At 59.6% G+C, this 22,527-nt stretch overlaps 2 protein-coding genes across 2 annotated transcripts; both read left to right on the forward strand.

Annotated features, from left to right (window-relative positions):
- Nucleotides 1–4,213, forward strand: CPLANE2 (ciliogenesis and planar polarity effector 2). The gene is made up of 5 exons (XM_027693154.1): nt 1–253; nt 346–516; nt 3,008–3,132; nt 3,200–3,330; nt 3,880–4,213. The coding sequence occupies exons 1-5, from the start codon at nt 133–135 to the stop codon at nt 4,211–4,213; spliced, it is 882 nt and encodes a 293-aa protein (XP_027548955.1). The 5' UTR covers nt 1–132.
- A 3,475-nt stretch (nt 4,214–7,688) lies between these two features.
- On the forward strand, nt 7,689–22,521 carry EPHA2 (EPH receptor A2). Its single transcript, XM_027693170.1, has 17 exons — nt 7,689–7,760; nt 9,832–9,903; nt 10,772–11,435; nt 13,078–13,233; nt 13,971–14,306; nt 14,723–14,847; nt 15,603–15,762; nt 15,851–15,950; nt 16,051–16,106; nt 16,186–16,311; nt 16,395–16,577; nt 17,228–17,289; nt 17,401–17,610; nt 18,282–18,431; nt 19,109–19,302; nt 20,466–20,621; nt 21,966–22,521. The coding sequence occupies exons 1-17, from the start codon at nt 7,689–7,691 to the stop codon at nt 22,069–22,071; spliced, it is 2,928 nt and encodes a 975-aa protein (XP_027548971.1). The 3' UTR covers nt 22,072–22,521.
- The last annotated feature ends 6 nt before the right edge of the window (nt 22,522–22,527 follow it).

A 22,527-nucleotide genomic window follows, 5' to 3' on the forward strand; every position in this document is an offset into this window, starting at 1 on the left:
GGCCCCCCTGGGCTGACCCAGAGCCCCCGGGGGGGTCAGAGGGGACCCCTCGCCCCCAGAGCCGCGGAGTGCAGTGACCCCCCTGGGGGACGGGGGGTCCCCTCCGTGTCCCGCAGGCGCGGGGAGGGTCCCATGGCAGAGCGGGATTCCCAGGACCCGCAGGATTCCCCGCTGGAGCGGGGGTGGCTCCTGTCGCCCCCCGGCCGCCCCTACCTGGAGTCGCTGCTGCAGCGGAACCGGCGGCGGGTGTTCGGTGAGACCCCCGCCCCGCCCGGGATCAGCCCCCCAAAAACCCCAAAAAAAAACCCCAAAACCCCCCAAAAACCGCCGTCCCCCCCTGCCCAGGGCTGCTGGAGCGGCCGGCGCTGCCGCCCCCCCTGGCCATGCCCACCCTGCCCTACAAACTGTTCCTGGTGGGAAGGAGCGGCGTCGGCAAAACCGCCCTGGTGGCAGCGCTGGCCGGGACCCCCCGAGCCCCCGGGACCGCCGCGACCCCCCCGCACCACGAGACCCTCGGTACGGCCCGGGGGGGCGGCTGGGGGGGCGGGAGCCTTTGGATGGGGGTTTGGGATCCCACAGGGGGTTTGGGATCTCATAGGGGTCCTGGGAGGGGGGTGTTCATGGACCCCTGATGGTGGAACCCCATAGAGGGTTCTGGGACCCCATAGAGGGTTCTGGGGTCCCGCAGGGGGTTCAGGGACCCCTTGGGAGGGTGGTGGGACCCCACAGGGGGTTCGGGACCCCATAGGGGGTTCAGGGACCCCTTGGGAGGGGGGGTGGGACCCCACAAGGGATTTGGGATCCCACAGGGGTGTCAGGGGTCCTGGGGGGGGGGGTGTTCGTGGACCCCTGATGGTGGAACCCCATAGAGAGCTCTGGGACCCCATGTGGGGGTTCAGGGACCCCACAGGGGGTTTTGGGATCCCATAGGGTTGTCAGGGACCCTCTGAAGTGGTTCATGGGCCCCTGATGGTGAGATCCCACAGCAGGTTCTGGGACCCTACAGGGGTGTCAGGGATCCCTTAGGGGGGGTTCTGGGACCCCATGGAGGGTGTTGGGACTCCAAAGAGGGTTCTGGGACTCTACAGGGATGTCAGGGACCCTTTTGGGGGTTCTGGGACTCTGGGGGGGTATTCAGGGACCCCTGATGGTGGGACTCCAGAAGGGGTTCAGGGACCCCACAAAGAGAGGGCTTCTGGGGGGATTCAGGGACCCCATGGGAGGATACAGGGACGGGGAGGGCACAGACCCCATAGGAGGGGTGCAGAGATCCCATAGGGGGGGTTCATGGACCCTGTGGGGGAGTTCTGGAACCCCACAGAGGGTTCAGGGATCCCAAAGGGGGTTCAGGGACCCCACAGGGGGTTCAGGGGTCCCAAAGGGGATGCAGGGAATCTGTGGGGAGGGCACAGACCCCATAGGAGGGATGTGGGACCCTGTGGGGATTCAGGGACCCCATGGGATGATAGAGGGACTCCATGGACACAGATCCCATGCTTGGGGTCTCCCCTGGCCCCGTGTCACCCCCCAGGCAGGTTTGCACCCCCAGATCTCACCCCCCTTGGTATCTGGGGGGGCTGAGAATGTGCAGCACCTCGTGACACTGATGGGTCTGATGGATTCAGGGCACCCACTGAGTTTTAGTGGGACTGAGGGGATTTTTTGGGGCGTTGGTGCTCGTGTGTCCTCCCACGAGTGTGTTTGCACCCCCACATTTCACCCCACTTTGTATCTCGGAGGCTGAGAACGTGCAACACTTCGTTACACCCATGGATTCACAGCTCCTGCTTATTTTTAGGGGGTTTTGCCCCTCTAAGGGTGGATTTTTGGGGTGTTGGGGTCTCCCCTGACCCCGTGTCACCCCCCAGGCAGGTTTGCACCCCCAGATTTCCCCCCACTGGGTGTCTCAGGGGGCTGAGACCAGGCAACACTTCGTCACACCCATGGATTGGCAACTCCCACTGATTTTGGGGGGTTCTGGGGGTTTTTTTGGGAGTGTTGGTGTCTCCCTTGACCACCATCAGTGGGTTTGCACCCCCACACTTCACCCCACTCCATCCCTGGGCAGGCTGAGAACGGGCAACACTTCGTTACACTGATGGGTTCACAGACGCTGCTTATTTTTAGGGGACTTGGGGGGCATTTTTTGGGATGTTGGTGTCACCCCGACCCCGTGTCCCCCCCCAGGGCAGGTTTGCACCCCCCCATTCAATACCTGGTTGGGCAGAGCCCGTTCACACTTCATTGCACTGATGGATTCCCAGCTCCTGTGGGGGTTTTGGGGGTTTTGAGGGCGATTTTTGGGGGTGTTGGTGTCACCCTTGGCCCCGTGTCCCCGTTTGCACCCCGGATTTCACCCCACTCCGGAGCCTGGGCAGGCTGAGAACGGGCAACACTTTGTTACACCCATGGACTGGCAACTCCCACTGAGTTTTAGGGGGTCTTGGGGTGATTTTTTAGGGGGCTTTGGGGTGATTTTTAGGGGGTTTTGGGGACTTTTTAAGGGGGTTTGGGGGTGATTTTTTAGGGGGCTTTGAGGTGATTTTTTAGGGGGCTTGAGGGTGATTTTTTAGGGGGTTTGGGGGTGATTTTTTAGGGGGTTTGGGGGGATTTTTTAGGGGGTTTGGGGGGATTTTTTAGGGGGTTTGGGAGTGATTTTTTAGGGGGTTTGGGAGTGATTTTTTAGGGGGTTTGGGGGGATTTTTTAGGGAGTTTGGGAGTGATTTTTTAGGGGGTTTTGGGATGATTTTTAGGAGGTTTTGGGGTGATTTTTAGGGGGTTTTGGGGGATTTTTTAGGGGGTTTTGGGGAGTGATTTTTTAGGGGGCTTGGGGTGATTTTTTTAGGGGGCCTTGGGGTGATTTTTTAGAGGGTTTGGGGGTGATTTTTAGGGGGCTTTGGGGTGATTTTTTCGGGGGTTTTGGGGTGATTTTTCAGGGGGTTTGGGAGGTTTTGGGGGTGTGGGTGCCCCTGTGCCCTCCCGGGGTCCCAGCCCCGCGTGTCCCCAGGGATCGAGGCCACCACGGTGTTCTGGCCGGCCCAGCCCCGGGGCAGCGCCCGGCCCGTCCTCTTCCAGCTGCACTTCTGGGACTGCGGGGACGGAGCCCTGAGGAAGTTCGAGCACCTGCTGCCCGTGAGTCCCTTTTTTGGGGTGGGGGGACCCCCCCGGGACCCCCCCGACGTTGTTTGTCCCCCCCCAGGCCTGTCAGGAGGAGCTGGACGCCGTCCTGGTGCTGTTCTCCTTCACCGACCGCGCGTCCTTCGAGGAGCTGCCGGCGCAGCTGAGCCGCCTCTCGGGGCAGGGGCTCGTCACCGTGGTCGTGGGCACCAAGTATCCTTTTGGGGGGTCCCCGGGGGGGGGGGCAGCGCCCCACCAAGGGGGTTTGCACCCCCAGAGTCCTCCCGGGTGGGATCTCGTGTGGCTGAGAACGGGCAGCACCTCGTTGCACCGATGGGGTCACAAATCCCACTGGTTTTTATGGGGCTTGTTGGGGGGGTGTTTGAGGTGTTGGGGTCTCCCCTGACCCTGTGTCAGCCCCCCCCAGGGCAGGTTTGCACCTCCAGATTTCTCCCCACTCAGTCCCCCCTGAGGCAGAGCCCGTTCACAGCTCACTGCACTGATGGATTCCCGGCTCCCCCTGATTTTTAGGGGGTTTTGGTTTTGGGGGGTCTAGGGAGGATTTTTGGGGTGTTGGTGTCACCCGTGGCCCCGTGTCCCCCCCAGGGCAGGTTTGCCCCCCCTCGTCTCCCCCCTGCAGAGCCCGTTCCCAGCTCATCACACTGATGGATCCGCAGCTCCCGCGGGGTTTGGGGGAGTTTAGGGGGAATTTTGGGGGAGTTTCGGGGTGCTGCCGTTTCCCTTGACCCTCCGTGTGCCCAGGTCCGACCTGTCCCCGCACGCGGCCGTCACCGAGGGGGAGGTTCGGGCTCTCGAGGCCGCGCGGGGGCTGCGGGTGCTGCGGGCGGGGGCGGCCCCGGGGGGGGCGCGGGCCGGGCTGACCCGGGCGGCCCCGATCCTCGATTCCCTGGTGGAACAGCTCTGGAAAAGGGACCAGGTCGCCGCCGGGGTGGCCCGCGGGGAGGAGGGGACCCCCCCCCAGCTGAACCCCCTGTCAGGGGGCGGCTCCGGGGGGAGGCGGGAGGGGAAAAGGTGCTTTTTGAGTAAAATCTGTGTTTTCTATGAAAAAAGATCCCGGGGAGCCTCAACTTCCTGAAATTTCCTGAAATTCAGGGGGTTTGGGGTGCGGGGGGATTTGGGGTGCTGGGGATTTGGGGTGCTGTGCGTTATGGAGATGGGGTTGTGGGGGATTTGGGGGGATTGGGGTGCAGTGGGATCGTGGGGATGTGGGTCCTGCAGGATTTGGGGTGCTGGGGGTGGGGGCTTTGGGGTGCTGTGTGTTATGGAGATGGGGGTGCTGGGGGATTTGGGGTGCAATGGGATCGTGGGGCTGCAGGTGCTGGAGGATTTGGGGTGCTGGGATGGAGGTGTGGGGACCTTTGGGATGCTGGGGATTTGGGGTGCAATGGGATCGTGGGGATGTGGGTCCTGCAGCATTTGGGGGTTGCAGATGCTGGAGGATTTAGGATGCTGGGGGTGGGCTTTTGGGGTGCTGTGGGGTTTGTGGGGCTGCAGATTCTGGAGGATTTGGGGTTCTGTGGGTTGATGAAGATCAGGGTGCTGGGGGATTTGGGGGGATTTGGGGTGCAGTGGGATCACAGCGATGTGGGTTCAGAAGAATCTGAAGTGCTGAAGGATTTGGGGTGCTGGGGGATTTTGGGTGCTGGGAAGGGGGTCCTGGGGGATTTGAGGTGCCTTGGGGTAAGTGGGATCCTGAGAATTTGGGGTGCAATGGGGTACTGGAGAGGCGGAAGGATTTGGGGTTCTGGGGGATGCTGGGATGGGGATGTTGGGGGATTTGTGGGGCTAAGATGGGGGTGTGCTGGGTGATTTAGGGTAAGTGGGGTGTGCCGGGGACTTGGAGTGCCACGGGATCATGGGGGTGTGGGTGCTGCAGGATTTGGGGTGCTGGGGATGGAGGAGTGGGGGATTTGGGGTGCTGTGGATCCTGTGGGATTTGGGGTGCTGTGAAGTGATGGGGATTTGGGGTGCTGGGAGATTTTGGGTGCTGTGCGTTATGGAGATGTGGGTGCTGGAGAATTTGGGGTGCTGGGGGATTTGGGGTGCAGTTGGGAACCTGGGGATGGGGGGTGGGGGGTGCAGGATTTGGGGTGCTGTGGGATTGTGGGAGTGGGAGGGCGGCAGGATTTGTAGTGGGACTTGAGGTGCTTGGGGGAGATGGGGGTGGTGCAGGATTTGGGATGCTGCAGGATTTGGGGTGCTAGTGCTGATGGAGTTGGGGTGCTGCGGGATTTGGGGTCCTGTGGGTGGTGCAGAATTTGGGGTGCTTGGTGAAGGTTTGGGGCGCTGAGGATTTGGGGCGCTGCGGTGTTTGGGGCCCTGGGGCTCGAGGGGGCCGGGCAGCCCCCCCAAACCAGCCCCCCCAAACCAGCCCCTCCCCCAGTCCCCCCAGTCCCGAACTGGTGGGCGGGGGGCGTGGCCGGTAGTAGCCCCTGGCCCCGCCCCCCTCCCGCCATTGGCTGCCGGCCCCCCCCTTCCCACGCTGGTTATGAATGAACGGGGAGGGGGCGGGGGGGGCTCCGGGACCCCTTCGCGGCCGGACCGGGACCCCCAAAGCCCCCCCACGGCTGTTCCCCGCTCCCCGGGGGCGCTCCCAGAGCCCGCTCCCTTCCGACGGCCTCGTCCCACCCCCGGCAGCGCGGCCTCCCAGTGCCGGACTGGGGCGAACTGGGAGCGGCCGCGGCGCCTTTAAGAGCGGGCGTGGCCGGTGACGTCACCGGGGCATGAATGAACAGGAGCGGGCGCGCGCCCCACACACCCCACACACCCCACGCACCCCACACCTCGCGGGGCACCCCCGGCACCCCCCGCCATGGCCGGGACCCCCCCGACCCTCACCCTCCTCCTCCTCACCGCCCTCGCCCCCCTGCCCCCCGCGGCGGCCGAGGAAGGTGAGTCCCGCGCTTCTATTTTGGGGGGGGGACACCCCAAAAGTCATTGTCGGGGTGCTCGGGGGGAATTCATAGAGGTGAGGCGGGTTTGGGGCAAATCCGCGTGGTTTTGGGGCGTTGAGAGGTTGGGGAGCGCTCGGAAAGTAAAGGAAGAAGGGGTGCTCCCCCCCTCCCAAAATAAATTTGGGGTGCGGGGGGGAATCAGCGGGTGCGGGGGGGAAATGGTTAAAATGAGGGGGAAAAGTTAAAATTAGGGTGGGAAAGTTGAAGCGAAGGGGGAAAAGTTAAACTAAGAGGGGAAAAGTTGAAATAAGTGGGAGGGGGATTAAAAAGGTGGGGGAAAAGCTAAAAATAGGGGGGGGAGAGCTAAAATGGGCCCGGGGGCTAAAATATAGGAGGGAAAAGTTTAAATAGAGGGAAGAAAAGCTCAAAAAAGTGAAAACTGAGAGGTGTGGGGGATTTTTCCCATGCCGAGTGCCCGGCTGACGCTCCGGGGCCGGGTCCTGCTGGGAGCCCCCAGAAAAGGCTGACAGAGGGGGGCGGGTGGAGGGGATTTAAAAACCAAACCCCCCAAAAAGGGGAAAATCCCCCTAAAATGGAGCGTTTCCCATGGGCGGTTCAGGGCCGGGCGGGATCCGGCCCGGAGAGCTGGAAAACAATGTCAGGAAAATCCCAAAAATCTCTGGGAAAAAACAAGCAGCGTCTCGGCCTCCACCTCACAACCCTTCCCCCCGTGGTTTTAGGGCTTAGTTTGGGGGGTTGGGGTAAAAAAAAAAGGGGGAATTCACTTTTTTTTATACATAGGTTGAAGTTCTTTAAAATTAAAGTCTCTCCAAACTCTGCCCGACGGGTTTAATCCGGCGTTTTTCGAGGGAAAGGGGGAAGAATCCGGCCCCAAATGCAAATAAATCAGAGGCTGGGATAGAAAATACCCCCCTCAGAACTAAAAATGGGGTGGAAAAAACCTTAAAGTGAGGATTTTTGGGAGTGCAGGGGGGAAGGGGGAGGGGGGTGACCCCGTGGAGGGGACCCCCAATACCCCGAGGTGACTGCAGGATTTGGGGTGTGTTCCCGAAGTGCCGATTCCCAGGAGGGAATGTTGGGATTTGGGGTTTCAAAAGGGCAGGGGAGGGAAGGGAAAGTGGTGGGAGAGAGGCAGGATTTGGGGTTAAGGGGGGGTTGGTTCCCAGCACTTGGAAAGGGCGAGATCTGGTGGGATTTGGGAGATCTGAGGGTGGGGAGGGGGTTAAGGAGCAGGGAATGGGATAGGGGTGGGATCCATTTTGGGATTATGATTGAGACTGAGGAGGGGACAGGATTGGGATGGGGATGGGAGTGAGAGGGCATAGGATTCATTGTGGGATTGGGATTCAGATTAAGGTTGAGATGAGGGTGGGATTGGGATGGGATTGGGGTGGGGACAGGAACATGAGTGGGGACAGGATTTTGGTTCATTTTGGGTATGGGGACAGGACTGGGATGGGATGAGGATAGAACAGGACAGGGTGGAAAATGCAGTGGATGGGGAAGGGATGGAGCTGGGAATGGGACCGGGATGCAGCTGTGGAGTGGGGGGGGGGTGAGGAGGAGGATGGGGGAGGTGGGGGGTGGCCACGTTCATGGTGGCACATGGTGGTGGTGGCCACGGCGATGAAGATGATGAAGATGAAGGGGGGGGTGGCTGTGGTGACGATGGCCATGGAGAATGTGAGGATGGTGATGATGGCAGAGGGGGGGCAGGTGCCGCCGGAGCTGTCCCGGGGCTGTCCCGGGAGCTCCCAGGATGCTGCACCCTTTGACTCAGCAGCCACAGCCCCGGGATCCTCCCTGAGCCCCCCCGCCCGGCACGGGGGGACCCCACGGGGACCCACAGGGACCCCCCGCCCCAAAACCGGGGGGAGCTCAGAGAGTACCCACAGGGAACCCCCGCCCCAAAACCGGGGGGACCCCACAGAGAACCCACAGGGACCCCCTGCCCCAAAACCGGGGGGAGCTCAGAGAGAACCCACAGGGAACCCACAGGGAACCCTCGGACCCAAAACCAGGGGGAACCCACAGAGAACTCCCCGCCCCAAAACCGGGGGGACCTCACGGGGAACTCACAGGGAACCCCCAGACCCAAAACCGGGGGGACCCCACAGAGAACCCACAGGGACCCCCCGGGACCCCCCGCCCCATTCCCGGGGGACCCGGCCCCGGCTCCCGGCGCTTTCCGCTCTCCGGAGGCACGCGGGGGGATTTCCAGCCGCAGGAAAACCGGGATATCCGCCCGGGCATCCTTCCTGACCCCGGGCACGGCAGTGGAGGGGGGGACACAATTCCACCCCCCCCCCCCGCTCCGTTTTAAGCACCAAATCCCAACATTCCCTCCTGGGAATCAGCACTTTGGGAACACACCCCAAATCCCGCAGCCGCCCCGGAGTGTTGGGGGGTCCCCGCCGAGGGGTCGCCTCCTTTTATCTTCCCCCCCAGCGCTTCCAAAAAATCCTCGTTTTAGGGGTTTTTCCCCCATTTTTGGTTTCTTAGGGAGGCGTTTTCTATCCCAGCCTCCCATTTATTTGCATTCGGGGCCGGGCTCTTCCGCCTTTCCCTCGAAAAACGCCGGATTAAACCCGTCGGGCAGAGTCTGGACAGACTTTAATCCTAAAAGAAATCAATGGATGTGAATTTGCCCCCCCCCCCGCAGGTTTTGGGGTGTGTCCCCCCCCGATTTCACCCTCCGGGGCAGGTCGAGCTCGTCCGTTCCCAGCGGGGGGAGCCGGGGGGGCACATCCCACATCCCGACCCTCCCCCGTCCCGCCGGACCCATCCCGGTGACCTCGGGCGTCCGGGCACATTCCTGGGGGGTGATTCACCCAGGGGGGGCCCCGCTCCCTCCCGGCCCTCGGCGGCCTCCTCTTCCTCTTCTTCCTCCTCTTCCTCCTCTTCCTCTCCCGGCGCTGGATCCGGACCCGCCCTGGACGTGCCCCGGCAGGTCCGGGCCCGGCACCGCCGCCGCTCCCCCTCCTTTGGGGGCGGCTCGGGGGCATCCCGGGGGAATCTGTTGGGAATGAGGGCGGGATCCGTGGGTCTAAGGGACGTTTGTGGCGTCTGGGAATGTTTGGAGGTCGTGTGGGGATGTCTGTGGGGATGGGGTGGATCTGGGGGTCCTGGGGACCTCTGGGAGTCCTGAGCACATCCATGGATCCTGGTGGCATCTGTGGGGCCAAGGGATATCCATGGATGCTGAGGACATCCATGGATCCTGGGGGCATCTGTAGGTCCCAGGGATATCCATGGATGCTGAGGACATCCATGGATCCTGGGGGCATCTGTGGGGCCCAGGAGTGTTTGCAAGCCCTGGGAATTTCCATGGGTCATGGGGACGTCTCTGGGAACTGGGGACATCCGTGGATCCCATGGACAACTGTGGATCCCAGGGCACCTGTGGGGATGGGGTGGATCTGTGGATCCTGGGGATATCCATGGATCTTGAGGACATCCGTGGATCCCGGCGGCATCTCTGGGTCCCAGGAGCGTTTGCAAGCCCTGAGAGCTTCCATGGGGACATCTGTAGGTACTGGGGACATCCATGGATCCCAGGGCACCTGTGGGTCCTGGGGGATGTCCGTAAGTCCTGGAAGCATCTGGGAGTTCAGTGATGTCTGTGGGTCCAAGGGCACCTGTGGGTCCTGGGGGACGTCCGTGTGTCCTGAAGGATAGATGTCAGTGGATCCCAGGATCTGGGGGTCCGAGGGGTGTCCTGGTGGCACCTGCAGGTCCTGGTGGCATCTCCTGACGTTCCTCTCCTCTCTCCTGTCCCACAGTGGTGCTGCTGGACTTCGCCAAGGCACACGGGGAGCTGGGCTGGCTCACCCATCCCTACGGAAAAGGGGTGAGCACCCGGGATCCAGCACCCCAACCGGGATGGGGACAGGGAATGGGGACATCCTTGGGGCCAGGGAATGGAGACCTCTCCATAGGGGACCTCCATGGGATTGGGGTCCTCCATGGGGATCTCCATGGTGATGGGGACAGGGACATCCTTGGGGACCTCCACAGGGATGGGGAAGGGGAACGCCCACGGGAACAGGGACATCCATGGAGACCTCCCTAGTGATGGAAACAAGGACCTCCATGGGCATGGGGAAATCCATGGGGATGCTGGTGGGGGAATCAATGGGGATGGGGATGGGGACACCCCCAGGGACAGAGACATCATGGGGGGGGGGGGGACAGGTCCACACGTGGGGACTGAGATGGGGACATCCATGGGGTTGGAAAGCTCCACTGGGTGTGTCCTGGGACCTCCATGGAGCCAGGAACACCCATGGGGATGGAGATGTCCATGAGGTTGTGGATCTCCGTTGGGATTGGGGACATTCAAAGGGCCAGGGGCATCCATGGAGATGGAGATGGGGACATCCATGGGGTTGGAGAGCTGCAGTGGGGTGTGACTGGGGACCTCCATGGAGCCAGGAACACCCATGGGGATGGAGATGGGGACATCCACAGGGTTGTGGATCTCCGTTGGGATGTGGTTGGGGACATTCACAGGGCCAGGGGCGTCCATGGGGACAGAGATGGGAATGTCCATGGGGCTGTGGATCTCCACTGGGATGTGACCGGAGATCTCCACAGGGCCGGGGGTGTCCATGGGTGTAGAGCTGGGGACACCTGCAGGGATGAGGCCGAGTGCCTCCGTAGGGACCATTGTGCCTCAGTTCCCCCTCCAAGTGCCGTTTGTGTCTCCGTGGGGACAGTGGGACCAGCTGCAGAACGTCCTCAACGACTCCCTGATCTACATCTACTCCGTGTGCAACGTCCTGGAGGGGGAGCAGGAGAACTGGCTCCGCACCAACTGGATCTACCGGGGGGTGGCCGAGCGCATCTTCATCGAGCTCCAGTTCACCGTCCGCGACTGCAACAGCTTCCCCACGGCCGGGGGCGGCTCCTGCAAGGAGACCTTCAACCTCTACTACGCCGAGTCCGACGTGGATTATGGCACCAACTTCCAGAAGCGGCAGTTCCGGAAGATCGACACCATCGCCCCGGACGAGATCACCGTGCAGGAGGATTTTGCCGCCCGCAACGTCAAACTCAACGTGGAGGTTCGCTCGGTGGGGCCGCTGCGGAGGAAGGGCTTCTACCTGGCCTTCCAGGACCTGGGCGCCTGCGTGGCCCTGCTCTCCGTCAGGGTCTACTACAAGCGCTGCCCGGCGGTGATCCGGGGGCTGGCGGAATTCCCGGAGACCGTGGCCGGGGCGGACTCGCAGGCGCTGGCCGAGGTGCGGGGGGTGTGCGTGGAGCGGGCGGAGGCCGAGCAGGCGCCGGCCCTGCACTGCAGCGCCGAGGGCGAGTGGATCGTGCCCATCGGGGAATGCCTGTGCCAGGCCGGATTCCAGAGCCTGGGGGACACCTGCCAAGGTACGGCCAGTGGGAAACAGGCCAGGAGGGGGTTTGGGGGAGCCAAGGATGGGAGAGGAGCGAGGGGCTTGGCCTTGGAATTCCCGATCCCAGGCGGTCTGTGAGCGCAGCGAGTGTGGCAGCCGGGCTGGGGGGAGCAGGGAGGGGCCCAGGAATAAGGAAGAAATGGGAAATACCCCAAAATTCCAACTCCGGGTTGACAAAATGAGGTTTTGGCTGCGAAATTTCCCGTCCTGGGTTATCAACCCTTGAGCACCACCAGTGCAGTGAGTGTGGCAGGGCTCAGCTGGGAAAGGGGTGGGCTGGGGCAGGAGGGTCCAAAAAGGAGGGGAATGCCCTAAAAATTCCCATTTTGGGTTGAGGAATGAGGTTTTGGCCACGAAATTCCCGATCCTGGATGGTCAGCCTTGAATGTAATGAGTGTGACAGGGCTCAGCTGGGCGAGGAGTGGGGTGGGAGCGAAGAGGAATGAGGTTTTGGCCCCGAAATTCCCAATCCTGAATCATCAACCTTGAGTGTAGCGAGTGTGGCAGCTGGGCTGGGGTGAGCAGGGATGGTCCCAGTAATAATGGAAGTTGCAAAATAAGGTAAAATAACCTAAAATTCCCATTTGGGGTTGGAGAAATGAGGATTTGGCCCCAAAATTCCCGATCCTGGATGGTCAACCTTGAGTGCAGTGAGTGTGGCAGGGCTCAGCTGGGAGAGGGGGGTTCTGGAGGGTTCCCAATAATAAAGAAGCTGCAAAAAAAGGTGAAACACCCTGAAAACCCCCACTTTGTTCAGGAGAAATGAGGCGTTAGTCCCAAAATTCCCAGTCCTGGATCGTTCCCCTGGAGCATCACCAGTGTAGCGAGTGCAGCAGGGCTCAGCCAGGAAGGGGCTGAATCGGGATGGGCTGGGGGGGTCCCAGCGTTAATAGAAGCTGCAAAATGAGGTGAAACACCCTAAACTTCCCACTTTTTTTTGGAGAAGTTAAGTATTACTCCCAAAATTCCCAATTTATATCACCAGAGCAGTGAGAGTGACAGGGCTCAGCTGGGAGAGGGGGAAACCAGGGGGGATCCCAATAATAAAGAAGCTGCAAAATGAGGTGAAACCCCCTAAAATTTCCCCCCTCTGGGTGCTTGGGTGGGTGCTGACCCCCCTCCCCACCACCTGGGTGCAGGTCCCTGGGTGGGAAGGGAGATTTGGGGTCTCACAGATGTCACTGTGCGGGGAGGTGGATTTAAGGTGTCTCTGTGTGGGGAGGGCAATTTGGGGTGTCCCAATGTGGGAGGATTTGGGGTCTCACTGGTGTCCTTGTGTGTGGATTTAGGGTGTCCTGTATGTGGATTTAGGTGTCCCTGTGTAGAGAGGATTTGGGGTCTCAGCAGTGTCCCTGTGTGTGGATTTAGGTGTCCCTGTGTGGGGAGGGGGATTTAGGGTGTCCCTGTGTGGGGAGGATTTGGGGTCTCACCAGTGTCCCTGTGTGTGGATTTAGGTGTCCCTGTGTGGGGAGGGGTATTTGGGGGATTTGGGGTGTCCCTGTGTGGGGAGGGGGATTTGGGGTGTCCCAATGTGGGGAGGGGTGTTTGGGGTCTCACAGGTGTCCCTGTGTGGGGAGGGGACATGGGGTCTCACTGCTGTCCCTGTGTGTCCCCAGCCTGCCCCCCCGGCACCTTCAAGGCCGCCGTGTCCCCGGGGGGGTGCCAGCCCTGCCCCCCCAACACGGAGCCCTCCCCGGCCGCCGCTGCCTCCTGCCCGTGCCAGGAGGGGTTTTTCCGGGCCCCCCAGGACCCCCCGGAGGATCCCTGCACCCGTAAGTCACCTCCTGGGATTGGGGGGGGGGGGATATCGAGGTGCAGCCCCCCCACTGACCTCCTGTTACAACCCACCCCAGAAAAGGGAGGGGGGGTAACCCAGGTTCTTATCAATAATTCCCTTGGGGCGGATTAGAGTGAAACGACCCTGAATAATGGTGCTTGAAAACATATAGGTAGGGTTTATTTTAACAATTTTGTTTAAATAGGTATGTTAGCATTTGGAGTGTTATGATCTGTCTCTCTCATCTACAGCAATGTGGCATAAAGAGAACCTTCAGGGAAAATGCATTAGGGAGAGAAAGGAAAGACAGGAGAAGGGTAAGGGAGAGGAAGGGAAAGCAAAGCTGAGAGTGGACAGATGTCTATAGTCACTGCCCATGGGGTCCAGCGATGGAACTTGGTAGTTGCAGCTCCCATGTCTGTCCATTGAAGTGGTGGCCTTGATCCATTGGGGGTGGGGGAGGGAAGCTCCCACACTCAAAGATCCATGGTTGGTGTCACAGGCCGTGCCACGAACCCCCAACATCTCCTGGCCCTGCGCAGAGTTCCCGTGAGGGGCCTGGGAAAAGGGTTTTTCCTGCCTGTCAGGATTGTCGGGGGTGGGATGGGCTTTGATGGGCCATCAGAGGTAAAATGCAGAAGTCCTGCAGAAGCCTGCGAGAGTCCCTTGGCAATCCTAGAATGCACAAATCATGAACTGTGTCAGTCTCTGACCCCCCGTGTGTGTCCCCAGGTCCCCCCTCGCCCCCCCAGGGGGTCACGGCCGTGGCTCTGGGGGCCGCGGTGCAGCTGCGCTGGGACCCCCCCGCCGACCCCGGGGGCCGCGGGGACGTCACCTACAGCGTCACCTGCGAGCAGTGCTGGCCTGACGGCGGCGAGTGCCGGCCCTGCGACGGCGGCGGGGTGAGGTTCTCGCAGCCCCCCCGGGGGCTCACGGCCACCTCCGTCACCGTCACCGACCTGGAGCCGCTCGTCAACTACACCTTCAGCGTGGAGGCCCGGAATGGGGTGTCCCCCTACAGCCCCCAGCGCAGCGTGGCCACCGCCACCGTCAGCGTCAACCACACCGGTGAGGGGCCACCAGCACCTCCCACGGCCGCCCTCCGTCCTGGGGACACCGCCGGGGTGTCCCTGTCCCCCACGGGGACACCTCCGGGATGGTCCCAACCCCCATGGGGACACCTCGGAGATGTCCCTGTCCCCCATGGGGACACCTCTGTGACATCCCCATCCACCACAGGGAGACATCCGTGATGTTCCCAACCCCCATGGGGACACCTCAGAGATGTCCCTGTCCCCCATGGGGACACCTCTGTGACATCCCTGTCACCTCCATATCGTCCCCATCCCCCATTACCTGCGTGAGGTTCCCAAGCCCCATAGGAACCCCCCTGTGATGTCCCTGTCCCCAGAGGGGACACCTCCGTGATGTCCCTGACCCCCCCGGGGACACCTTGGTGACATCCCTGTCTGTGTCCACGGCAGAGCCCCCCCGGGTGACCTCGGTGAGCCTGGACGGACGGACAACCACCAGCCTGGCCCTGTCCTGGACGGTGCCACCGCGGCAGCAGAGCCGGGTCTGGAAGTACGAGGTCACCTACAGCAAGAAGGTCTGTCCTGTGGCACAGCTACAGCCCCACAGCCCAACCCCAGCACCCCAACCCCATCACCCCAGCCCTGCCATCTCCAGCCTTGCCCCATCCATGTCTCCCCCCATCCACGTCACTCCCCAATCCATGTCACCCTCCCATCCTTGTCACCTCCATCCATGTCATCCCTCAGTTCGTGTCCTTCCCATGTTCATCCACCTCCATCCATGTCAACCCCCATCCACGTCTCTCCCATATTCACCCCTCCATCCACGTCACCTCCATCTGTGTCACCTCCTTCCATGCTCCTCTGTCCATATTCCCCTTCCATCCTTGTCCCTTCTGTCTGTGTCACCCCTCCATCCATGTCACCTCCATCCTCGCCTCCATCCATGTCATCCCTCAATTCATGTCCTTCTTGTGTTCATCCCTCCATCCGTGTCACCTCCATCCCTGCCTCCATCCAGGTCACCCCTCCATCCACGTGCCTCCATCCACGTCACACCCCCATCCCTGTCACACCCTCATCCATGTCACATCTCCATCCCTGTCACCTCCATTCTTCCCCAGTCCATGTCCCCTTCCATCCGTGTCACCTCCATCCTTGCTCCCATCCATGTCACATCTCCATCCACGTCACATCTCCATCCCTGCTACCCCCATCCCTGTCCCATCCCTGCCATCCCCATCCCTGCCATCCCCATGCCTGTCACCCCTGTCCCTGCCCCATCCCTGCCACCTCCATCCATGTGCCCCCGTGCCCCCGGTGTCCCCAGGTGGACGAGAACAGCTACTCAGTGCTGCGCTGCGAGGGCCCCTCGGTGACGCTGCCCAAGCTGTCCCCGGGCACCGCGTACGTGGTGCGTGTCCAGGCCCTCACCGCCGACGGCCACGGCGCCTTCAGCCCCCAGCACGAGTTCGAGACCCTGCCCGAGGGTGAGGAGCGAGGGGAGGGGTGCAGGGGGGTGGGGTGGGGGGCCCAGGGGGTGCAGGGCTCACCCGCCACCCCAAATGGTCCCCGCAGGCGCCGAGGCCGCGGCATCCACCGCTGTCATCACCGGCACCGTCGCCGGCGTCGTCTTCGTCGTCGTGCTCTTGGCCGTTCTCCTCTACGTCCTGCGGCGGTAAGGAGAGAAACCCCCCAAAACACCCCGGAAAACCCCCAAATACCATTTTCCCACCACCAAATGTGGGCGAGGGATGATTTTTTGGGACTTTCCGCAGGAGGAGAAGGTCGAGGCCGCGCCAGTCTGCCGAGGACGTTTACTTCTCCAAGTCAGGTGAGCCACGGCACGGTGGGGACAGCGGCGATGGGTGGGGGGTGACGTGGGTGCTGACCCCCCTCCTTGACGCCCCCAGACCAGCTGAAGCCCCTCAAGACCTACGTTGACCCCCACACCTACGAAGACCCCAACCAGGCCATGCTGAAATTCACCACCGAGATCCCCCCGTCCTTCATCACCCGCCAGAAGGTCATCGGTGCCGGTACGTGGCTGGGTCACCCCGCAGACACCCCAAAACTGGGCCGGGCCAGGGGGGTTACAAGTGTCCCCCGTTTTTTGGAGCAGGTGAATTCGGGGAGGTCTACAAGGGCACCCTGAAGCGCGGGAGGAAGGAGGTGCCGGTGGCCATCAAGACGCTGAAGGTGGGATACACGGAGAAGCAGCGCGTGGACTTCCTGAGCGAGGCCACCATCATGGGGCAGTTCTGCCACCACAACATCATCCGCCTCGAGGGCGTCGTCTCCAAGTGTGAGTGTCCAAAAAAAAACCCCGCCCCGATTTCCCTGCAAAACACCCCAAACCCGAGCAATAGAAAACCAGGGTATTTTGAGCAACAACACCAAGAGGAATTTGGGGAGCTTGCAGTTTTTTTGGGTGGTCTTGGGTGTTTTTGGGGGGTGATGTTGGGGGTTTTGGCGGGGGGGGGAATTGGGGTTTATTTGGAGGGGTTTTAGGGGAGTTTGGGGGATTTTTGCAGGAGTTGGGGTGGGTTTAGGGGGATTATTTTGGTTTTTTGGGGGGTTCGATTTTATTTGGGGGTTTATTGGGGTCTGTAGGGGGTTTGGGGCTTTTCGTTGTTTTGGGGAGGTGATTTTTTGGGGGATATTTTGGGGAGTTGGGGTTTTGGGTTTTTTTGTGGGGAATTGGGAGGGTTTGGATTTTTGGGAAGACTTGATTTTGGGGGGTTCTTTTTATGTTGGGCGGGTTGGGGTTGTTTTTTGGGTTTTGGGGATTTTTTTGAGGCAGGTTCAGTGTTCTTGGGGGGCTGAGGATTTTGGGAGGGCTTGGAGGAGGTGGGGGGAACTTCAGATGGTTTTTTCAGTTTTGAAGCTCTTTCAGTTGGGGATTGGAGGGATTTTTGGGGTGTTTTACCCTTTTTGGGCCTGTTTTTTGTACAGACAAGCCCTTCATGATCATCACGGAGTACATGGAGAACGGGGCACTGGACAAATTCCTGCGGGTGAGTGACACGTGGTGACAGGGACAAGGAGAACCTGGTGGTGGAACAAACACCCACCATGGAACGTGGGACGACAGATGGATTCCAGGCTGGATTCTCCCCCTTTCCCAGGAAAAAGAGGGGGACTTCGGTGTCATCCAGCTGGTGGGGATGTTGCGGGGCATCGCCGCCGGCATGAAGTACTTGGCCAACATGAATTACGTCCATCGGGATCTGGCTGCCAGGAACATCCTGGTGAACAGCAACCTGGTGTGCAAGGTGTCCGATTTTGGGCTCTCCAGGGTGTTGGAAGATGACCCTGAAGCCACCTACACCACCAGTGTAAGTGTCACCACAGAGGGGTGGTGGGTTGGTTGCAGTGGGTGGTTGGTTGTGGAGGGATGGTTGGTTGGCCATGAAGGGGTGGTTGACCAAGGTGAGGCAGTTGTCCAAAATGGAGGTGGTTGGTTGTCCAGGGTGGAGGTGGTTGGCCATGGTGAGATGGTGGGTTGGCCATGGAGGGGTGGTTGGCCAAGGTGAGGTAGTTGACCATGGAGGGATGGCTGGTTGGCCATTGTGAGGTGGTGGGTTGACCAAGGTAGGCTAGTTGGTTGGTCATGTTGGGGTGGTTGACCAACATGCAGTGGTTGTCCAAGGTGGAGATCGTGGGTTGGCCATGGAAGGGTGGTTGGTTGGCCATTGTGAGGTGGTGGGTTGACCAGGGTAGGCTGGTTAGTTGGTCATGTTGGGGTGGTTGACCAAGGTGAGGTGGTTGTCCAAGGTGAGGTGGTCAGTTTGTCAAGGTGGGCTGGTTGGTTGGCCATGGAGGGGTGGCTTGTTGACCATGGAGAAGTGACTGGCCAAGGTGAGGTGGTGGGTCATCCAAGGTAGGGTGGTTGGTTGGTCTTGTTGGGGCGGCGGTTCATATCAGGGTGGTTGGCCAAGGTGAGGTGGTTGGCCATGGTGGAGGTGGTTTTTTGGGGGGTGCAGAGTTGACCCCAATGTTTCCGTAGGGCGGGAAGATCCCGATCCGTTGGACGGCACCTGAAGCCATCTCCTACCGCAAGTTCACCTCAGCCAGCGATGTCTGGAGCTTCGGCATCGTCATGTGGGAGGTGATGTCCTACGGCGAGAGGCCCTACTGGGAGCTCTCCAACCACGAGGTGAGCACCCACCCTCCACCACCAGGGTTTGGGGGACATCCAAGGCCAGGTTGGACGGGGCTTGGAGCAACCTGGGATAGTGGGAGGTGTCCCTGCCCGTGGCACAGGATGGGCTTTAAGGTCTTCCAATCTAAACCATTCTGGGATTCTGTGACTTAATGCAACTGGAATAGGGAATTCTGTAGGGAAAAAGGAGATAAATGTGTGGATAGATTTGGTTAGAGACAGGAGACAGGCCTGAACAGCTGGGGATGTTCACCTGGAGAAGAGAAGGCTCCATGGAGACCTGAGAGCCCCTTCCAGTGCCTAAAGGGGCTCCAGAAGAGCTGGAGAGGGACTTGGGACAAGGGATGGAGGGACAGGACAAGGGGGAATGGTTTTAAACTAAAAGAAGGGAAATTTAGATGGGATATTGGGGAGGAATCCTTCCCTCTGAGGGTGATGAGGCCCTGGCCCAGGTTGCCCAGAGAAGCTGTGGCTGCCCCATCCCTGGAAGTGTCCAAGGCCAGGTTGGACGGGGCTTGGAGCAGCCTGGAACAGTGGAAGGTGTCCCTGCCCATGGCAGGGGGTGGGAATGGGATGGGCTTTCAGGTCTCTCCCAACCTAAACCATCCTGTGATTCTTGCAAACATGAAGCTTGTTTGGGGGGTCATCACTCACCCTCCTCCTCCTCGTAGGTGATGAAGGCCATCAACGAGGGTTTCCGGCTCCCGGCGCCCCTGGACTGTCCCTCGGCCATCTACCAGCTGATGATGCAGTGCTGGCAGCAGGAGCGCGCCCGGCGACCCAAATTCGCCGACGTCGTCAGCATCCTGGACAAGCTGATCCGCGCCCCCGAGTCCCTCAAGGCACTGGCGGATTTCGACCCCCGGTGAGTGTGGGGAGCTCTAGGATGGGGGGAGTGCAGGGAGGGGGGACAGTGACCCAGGGAAGTGTCCAAGGCCAGGCTGGACAGGGCTTGGAGCAACCTGGGCTAGTGGAAGGTGTCCCTGCCCATGGCAGGGGGTGGGATGGGATGGGCTTTAAGGTCCCTCCCAACCCAACCATCCTGGGATTCTCTGATTCCAACACACCTTTGTGTCTTCCGTTGCTTTTGGCACCATTTTTGCACCAGTTTTTGTAGTTCTGTGTTCCCCTGGTGCTGGTTCATGTTGGGGTTTGCATCTCTTCACCTTCGCGTTGCTTTTGGTGTCTCCATTTCTCCCTCGGTTTTGGCACCTCCCCATTTTCACACCCCTTTTTGCACCGTTTCCTTTCTTCACCATCGTTTCCTCGTCACATTTTTGCATTATTTTTTTGGCGTCTTTCCATTTCTGCAACGTTTTCCCATCCTTTCATTTTCCTATGATTTTTTAGGCATCTTTGCTTTTTAACATCATTTTTCACATCCTTCCACTTCTCCCTCGTTTTTTTTCATCCTTCCACTTTCACATCCTTTTTTTTCCATCGTTTGATTTCCTCATTATTTTGCATCCTTCCATTTTTTTGCATTACTTTTTTTTCCACCTTTCCATTTCTGCTTAATTTTTCATCTTTCCATTTTCACATAATTTTTGGCATTTTTGCATAGTTTTCCCGTACTTTGATTCCTGCATCACCTTTTGGCATCTTTCCATTTCTGCCTCATTTTCCCACCTTTCCATTTTCCCACCTTTCCATTTTCCCATCTTTTTTGTGCCCTCCTTCCCTTTCTCCCCCATTTTTGCCCCTTTTTCATTCCTGCATCGGTTTTTGCATCGTTTCACTTCTGTGGTATTTTTCTATCCTTCCTTTTCTGCATCATTTTTTGCACCCTCCCGTTCTCACAGGAATTTTTGCACCCTCCCATTCTCACAGGAATTTTTGCACCCTCCCATTGCCACATTATTTTTCCCATCTCTCCGTTTTGACACAATTTTCCACATCATTTAATTTTTCCCTCATTTTCACACCCTTCCGTTTTCCATCGTTTTCCCAACCTCTCATTTCCGCATCGGATTTTTTTTTTGCATCTTTCTGTTTTCCCATCGTTTTCCACCCCTTTCCGTGCCCCAGGGTGTCCATCCGCCTGCCCAGCACCAGCGGCTCCGAGGGTGTCCCGTTCCGCTCCGTCCCGGAGTGGTTGGAGTCCATCCGGATGCCCCAGTACACAGAGACCTTCATGGCCTCAGGCTACAGCACCATCGAGAAGGTCCTGCAGATGACCAGCGAGTGAGTGTCTCCTTGGTGTCCCCGTGGTGTCCTCATACTCTTTCCATGCTCTCCCCTTGGTGTCCCCACAGTGTCCTCCTGACATTCCCGTGCTGTCCCCATGGTGTGTCCCTTTGCTGTCCCCTTGATATTCCCATTCCATCCCCATGGTGTCTCTATGGCACATTCCCATGGTGTCCCTTTGACATTCCCATGGTGTCCCCATACCATCCCCATGCTGTCCATATGGGGTATCCCCATGGTGTGTCCCCACAGTGTCCTCATATTCTGTACTGTCCCCTTGGTGTCCTCGTGACATTCCCGTGCTGTCCCCACAGTGTCCCTTTGCTGTCCCCATGCTGTCCCCTCAATATTCCCATTCCATCCCCATGGTGTCCCGGTGGTGTCTCTATGGTGTCCCCGTCCCGTGCTGTCCCCATATCATCCCTGTGCTGTCCCCATGGGGTGTCCCCACACTGTGCAATATTCCCACACTGTCCCCATGGTGTGCCTGTGATGTGTCCCCGTGGTGTCCCCTTGGCATTCCCACACTGTCCCCACACTGTCCCCATGGTGTCCCCACACTGTCCCCACACCTTCTCCCCCAGATCCCCGGGCTCAGGGATGTGCTGGGAATGTGCTGGGAACGGAAACCACTTCCATGGCCTTGGCGGCCTGAGGGACGGGATAAAATTAGATGTTCCTTGGCTGGAGAGGCCGGGATGAGTCACGGCTGTCCGTCCATCCCTTGGGATGAGCCGTGTCCGTCCATCTGCCCCCAGGATGAGCCCTGTCCATCCACCCATCTCTTGGGATGAGCCATGTCTGTCTATCCCTTGGGATCAGCTATGTCCATCCATCCATCCATCCATCCATCCATCCATCCCTTGGGATAAGCCATGTCTATCTATCCCTTGGGATGATCCATGTCCACCCATCCTCAGGATGATCCATGTCCACCCATCCTTGGGATGATCCATGTCCACCCATGCCTCGGGATGATCCATGTCCATCCATCCATCCTTTGGGATGAGCCATGTCCCCCCATCCCTTGGGATGAACCATGTCCATCCATCCATCCTTTGGGATGAGCCATGTCCATCTATCCCTTTGGGATGATCCATGTCCATCCATCCCTCGGGATGGACCATCCCTTGGGATGATCCATGTCCACCCATCCTTGGGGATGGCCCATGTCCATCCACCCATCCCTGGGATGATCTACGTCCCTCCATCCCTCGGGAACGCCACGTTGGGGTTCCCCAATCCCAGGGCCTGCTTGGATCCCTCCCACTCCCCTTTCCCCCGGACCCGCTCCCAGCTCCCGTCACCCCACTAATCCCTGTTTTCCGGGTTTTTTCCCAGGGATATCAAGCGGATCGGGGTGCGGCTGCCGGGCCACCAGAAGCGGATCACCTACAGCCTGCTGGGGATGCAGGAGCAGGCGGGGGCCGGGGGGGCCCCGGGCTGACCCCGAGACCCCCCAAATTAATCCCCCCCCCCCCGAGGGGTTTATTTATTGTTCCTCTTATTAATGAGAATTTTTATAGTGTTATTATTATTAACATCCTCCCCCGGGCATGGGGGGAAAACGGGAGCGCCCCTCCCCCTGCCCTCGGAAAAACGGGTGCCAATGGAATTCCGAGCTCCCTGGGAGCTGGGGGAGGTTTTCAGGGGGGGTTTTCTTCTTTTTGCCCCCCCCCCACATTTCAAGAAAAAAAAAAAAAGGGGGCTCAGTCCCAAAACTGATTTATTTTTGCTTTTTTTCTCCCTATTTATTCCTCTCCCACCAGGTTTTTGGGTGGTTTTCCCCATTTCCCCCTCCCTTTAATGCTGTGCCTGCCAGTGTTGCCTTGTATTTTTTAACCTAATTTATTCTATTTTTGTATATTTATTGCGAGGAATTAAAGATTCGGGTGAGAAAAAA

The sequence above is a fragment of the Neopelma chrysocephalum genome, unplaced genomic scaffold (genome assembly GCF_003984885.1).
Source record: "Neopelma chrysocephalum unplaced genomic scaffold, ASM398488v2 Primary Assembly neopelma1_90, whole genome shotgun sequence".
NCBI classification, from domain to species: domain Eukaryota; kingdom Metazoa; phylum Chordata; class Aves; order Passeriformes; family Pipridae; genus Neopelma; species Neopelma chrysocephalum.

Bases quoted from the DNA above. Each gene is read 5' to 3' on its own strand.
- CPLANE2 (XM_027693154.1), top strand. From the start codon at position 133: ATGGCAGAGCGGGATTCCCAGGACCCGCAGGATTCCCCGCTGGAGCGG. The intron at 517-3,007 runs GTACGGCCCGGG...GCGTGTCCCCAG, and splicing joins CCCGCACCACGAGACCCTCG to GGATCGAGGCCACCACGGTG. The intron at 3,331-3,879 runs GTATCCTTTTGG...CCGTGTGCCCAG, and splicing joins ACCGTGGTCGTGGGCACCAA to GTCCGACCTGTCCCCGCACG.
- EPHA2 (XM_027693170.1), top strand. From the start codon at position 7,689: ATGAAGATGAAGGGGGGGGTGGCTGTGGTGACGATGGCCATGGAGAAT. The intron at 15,951-16,050 runs GTAAGGAGAGAA...GACTTTCCGCAG, and splicing joins CTCCTCTACGTCCTGCGGCG to GAGGAGAAGGTCGAGGCCGC. The intron at 17,290-17,400 runs GTGAGTGACACG...CCCCTTTCCCAG, and splicing joins CACTGGACAAATTCCTGCGG to GAAAAAGAGGGGGACTTCGG.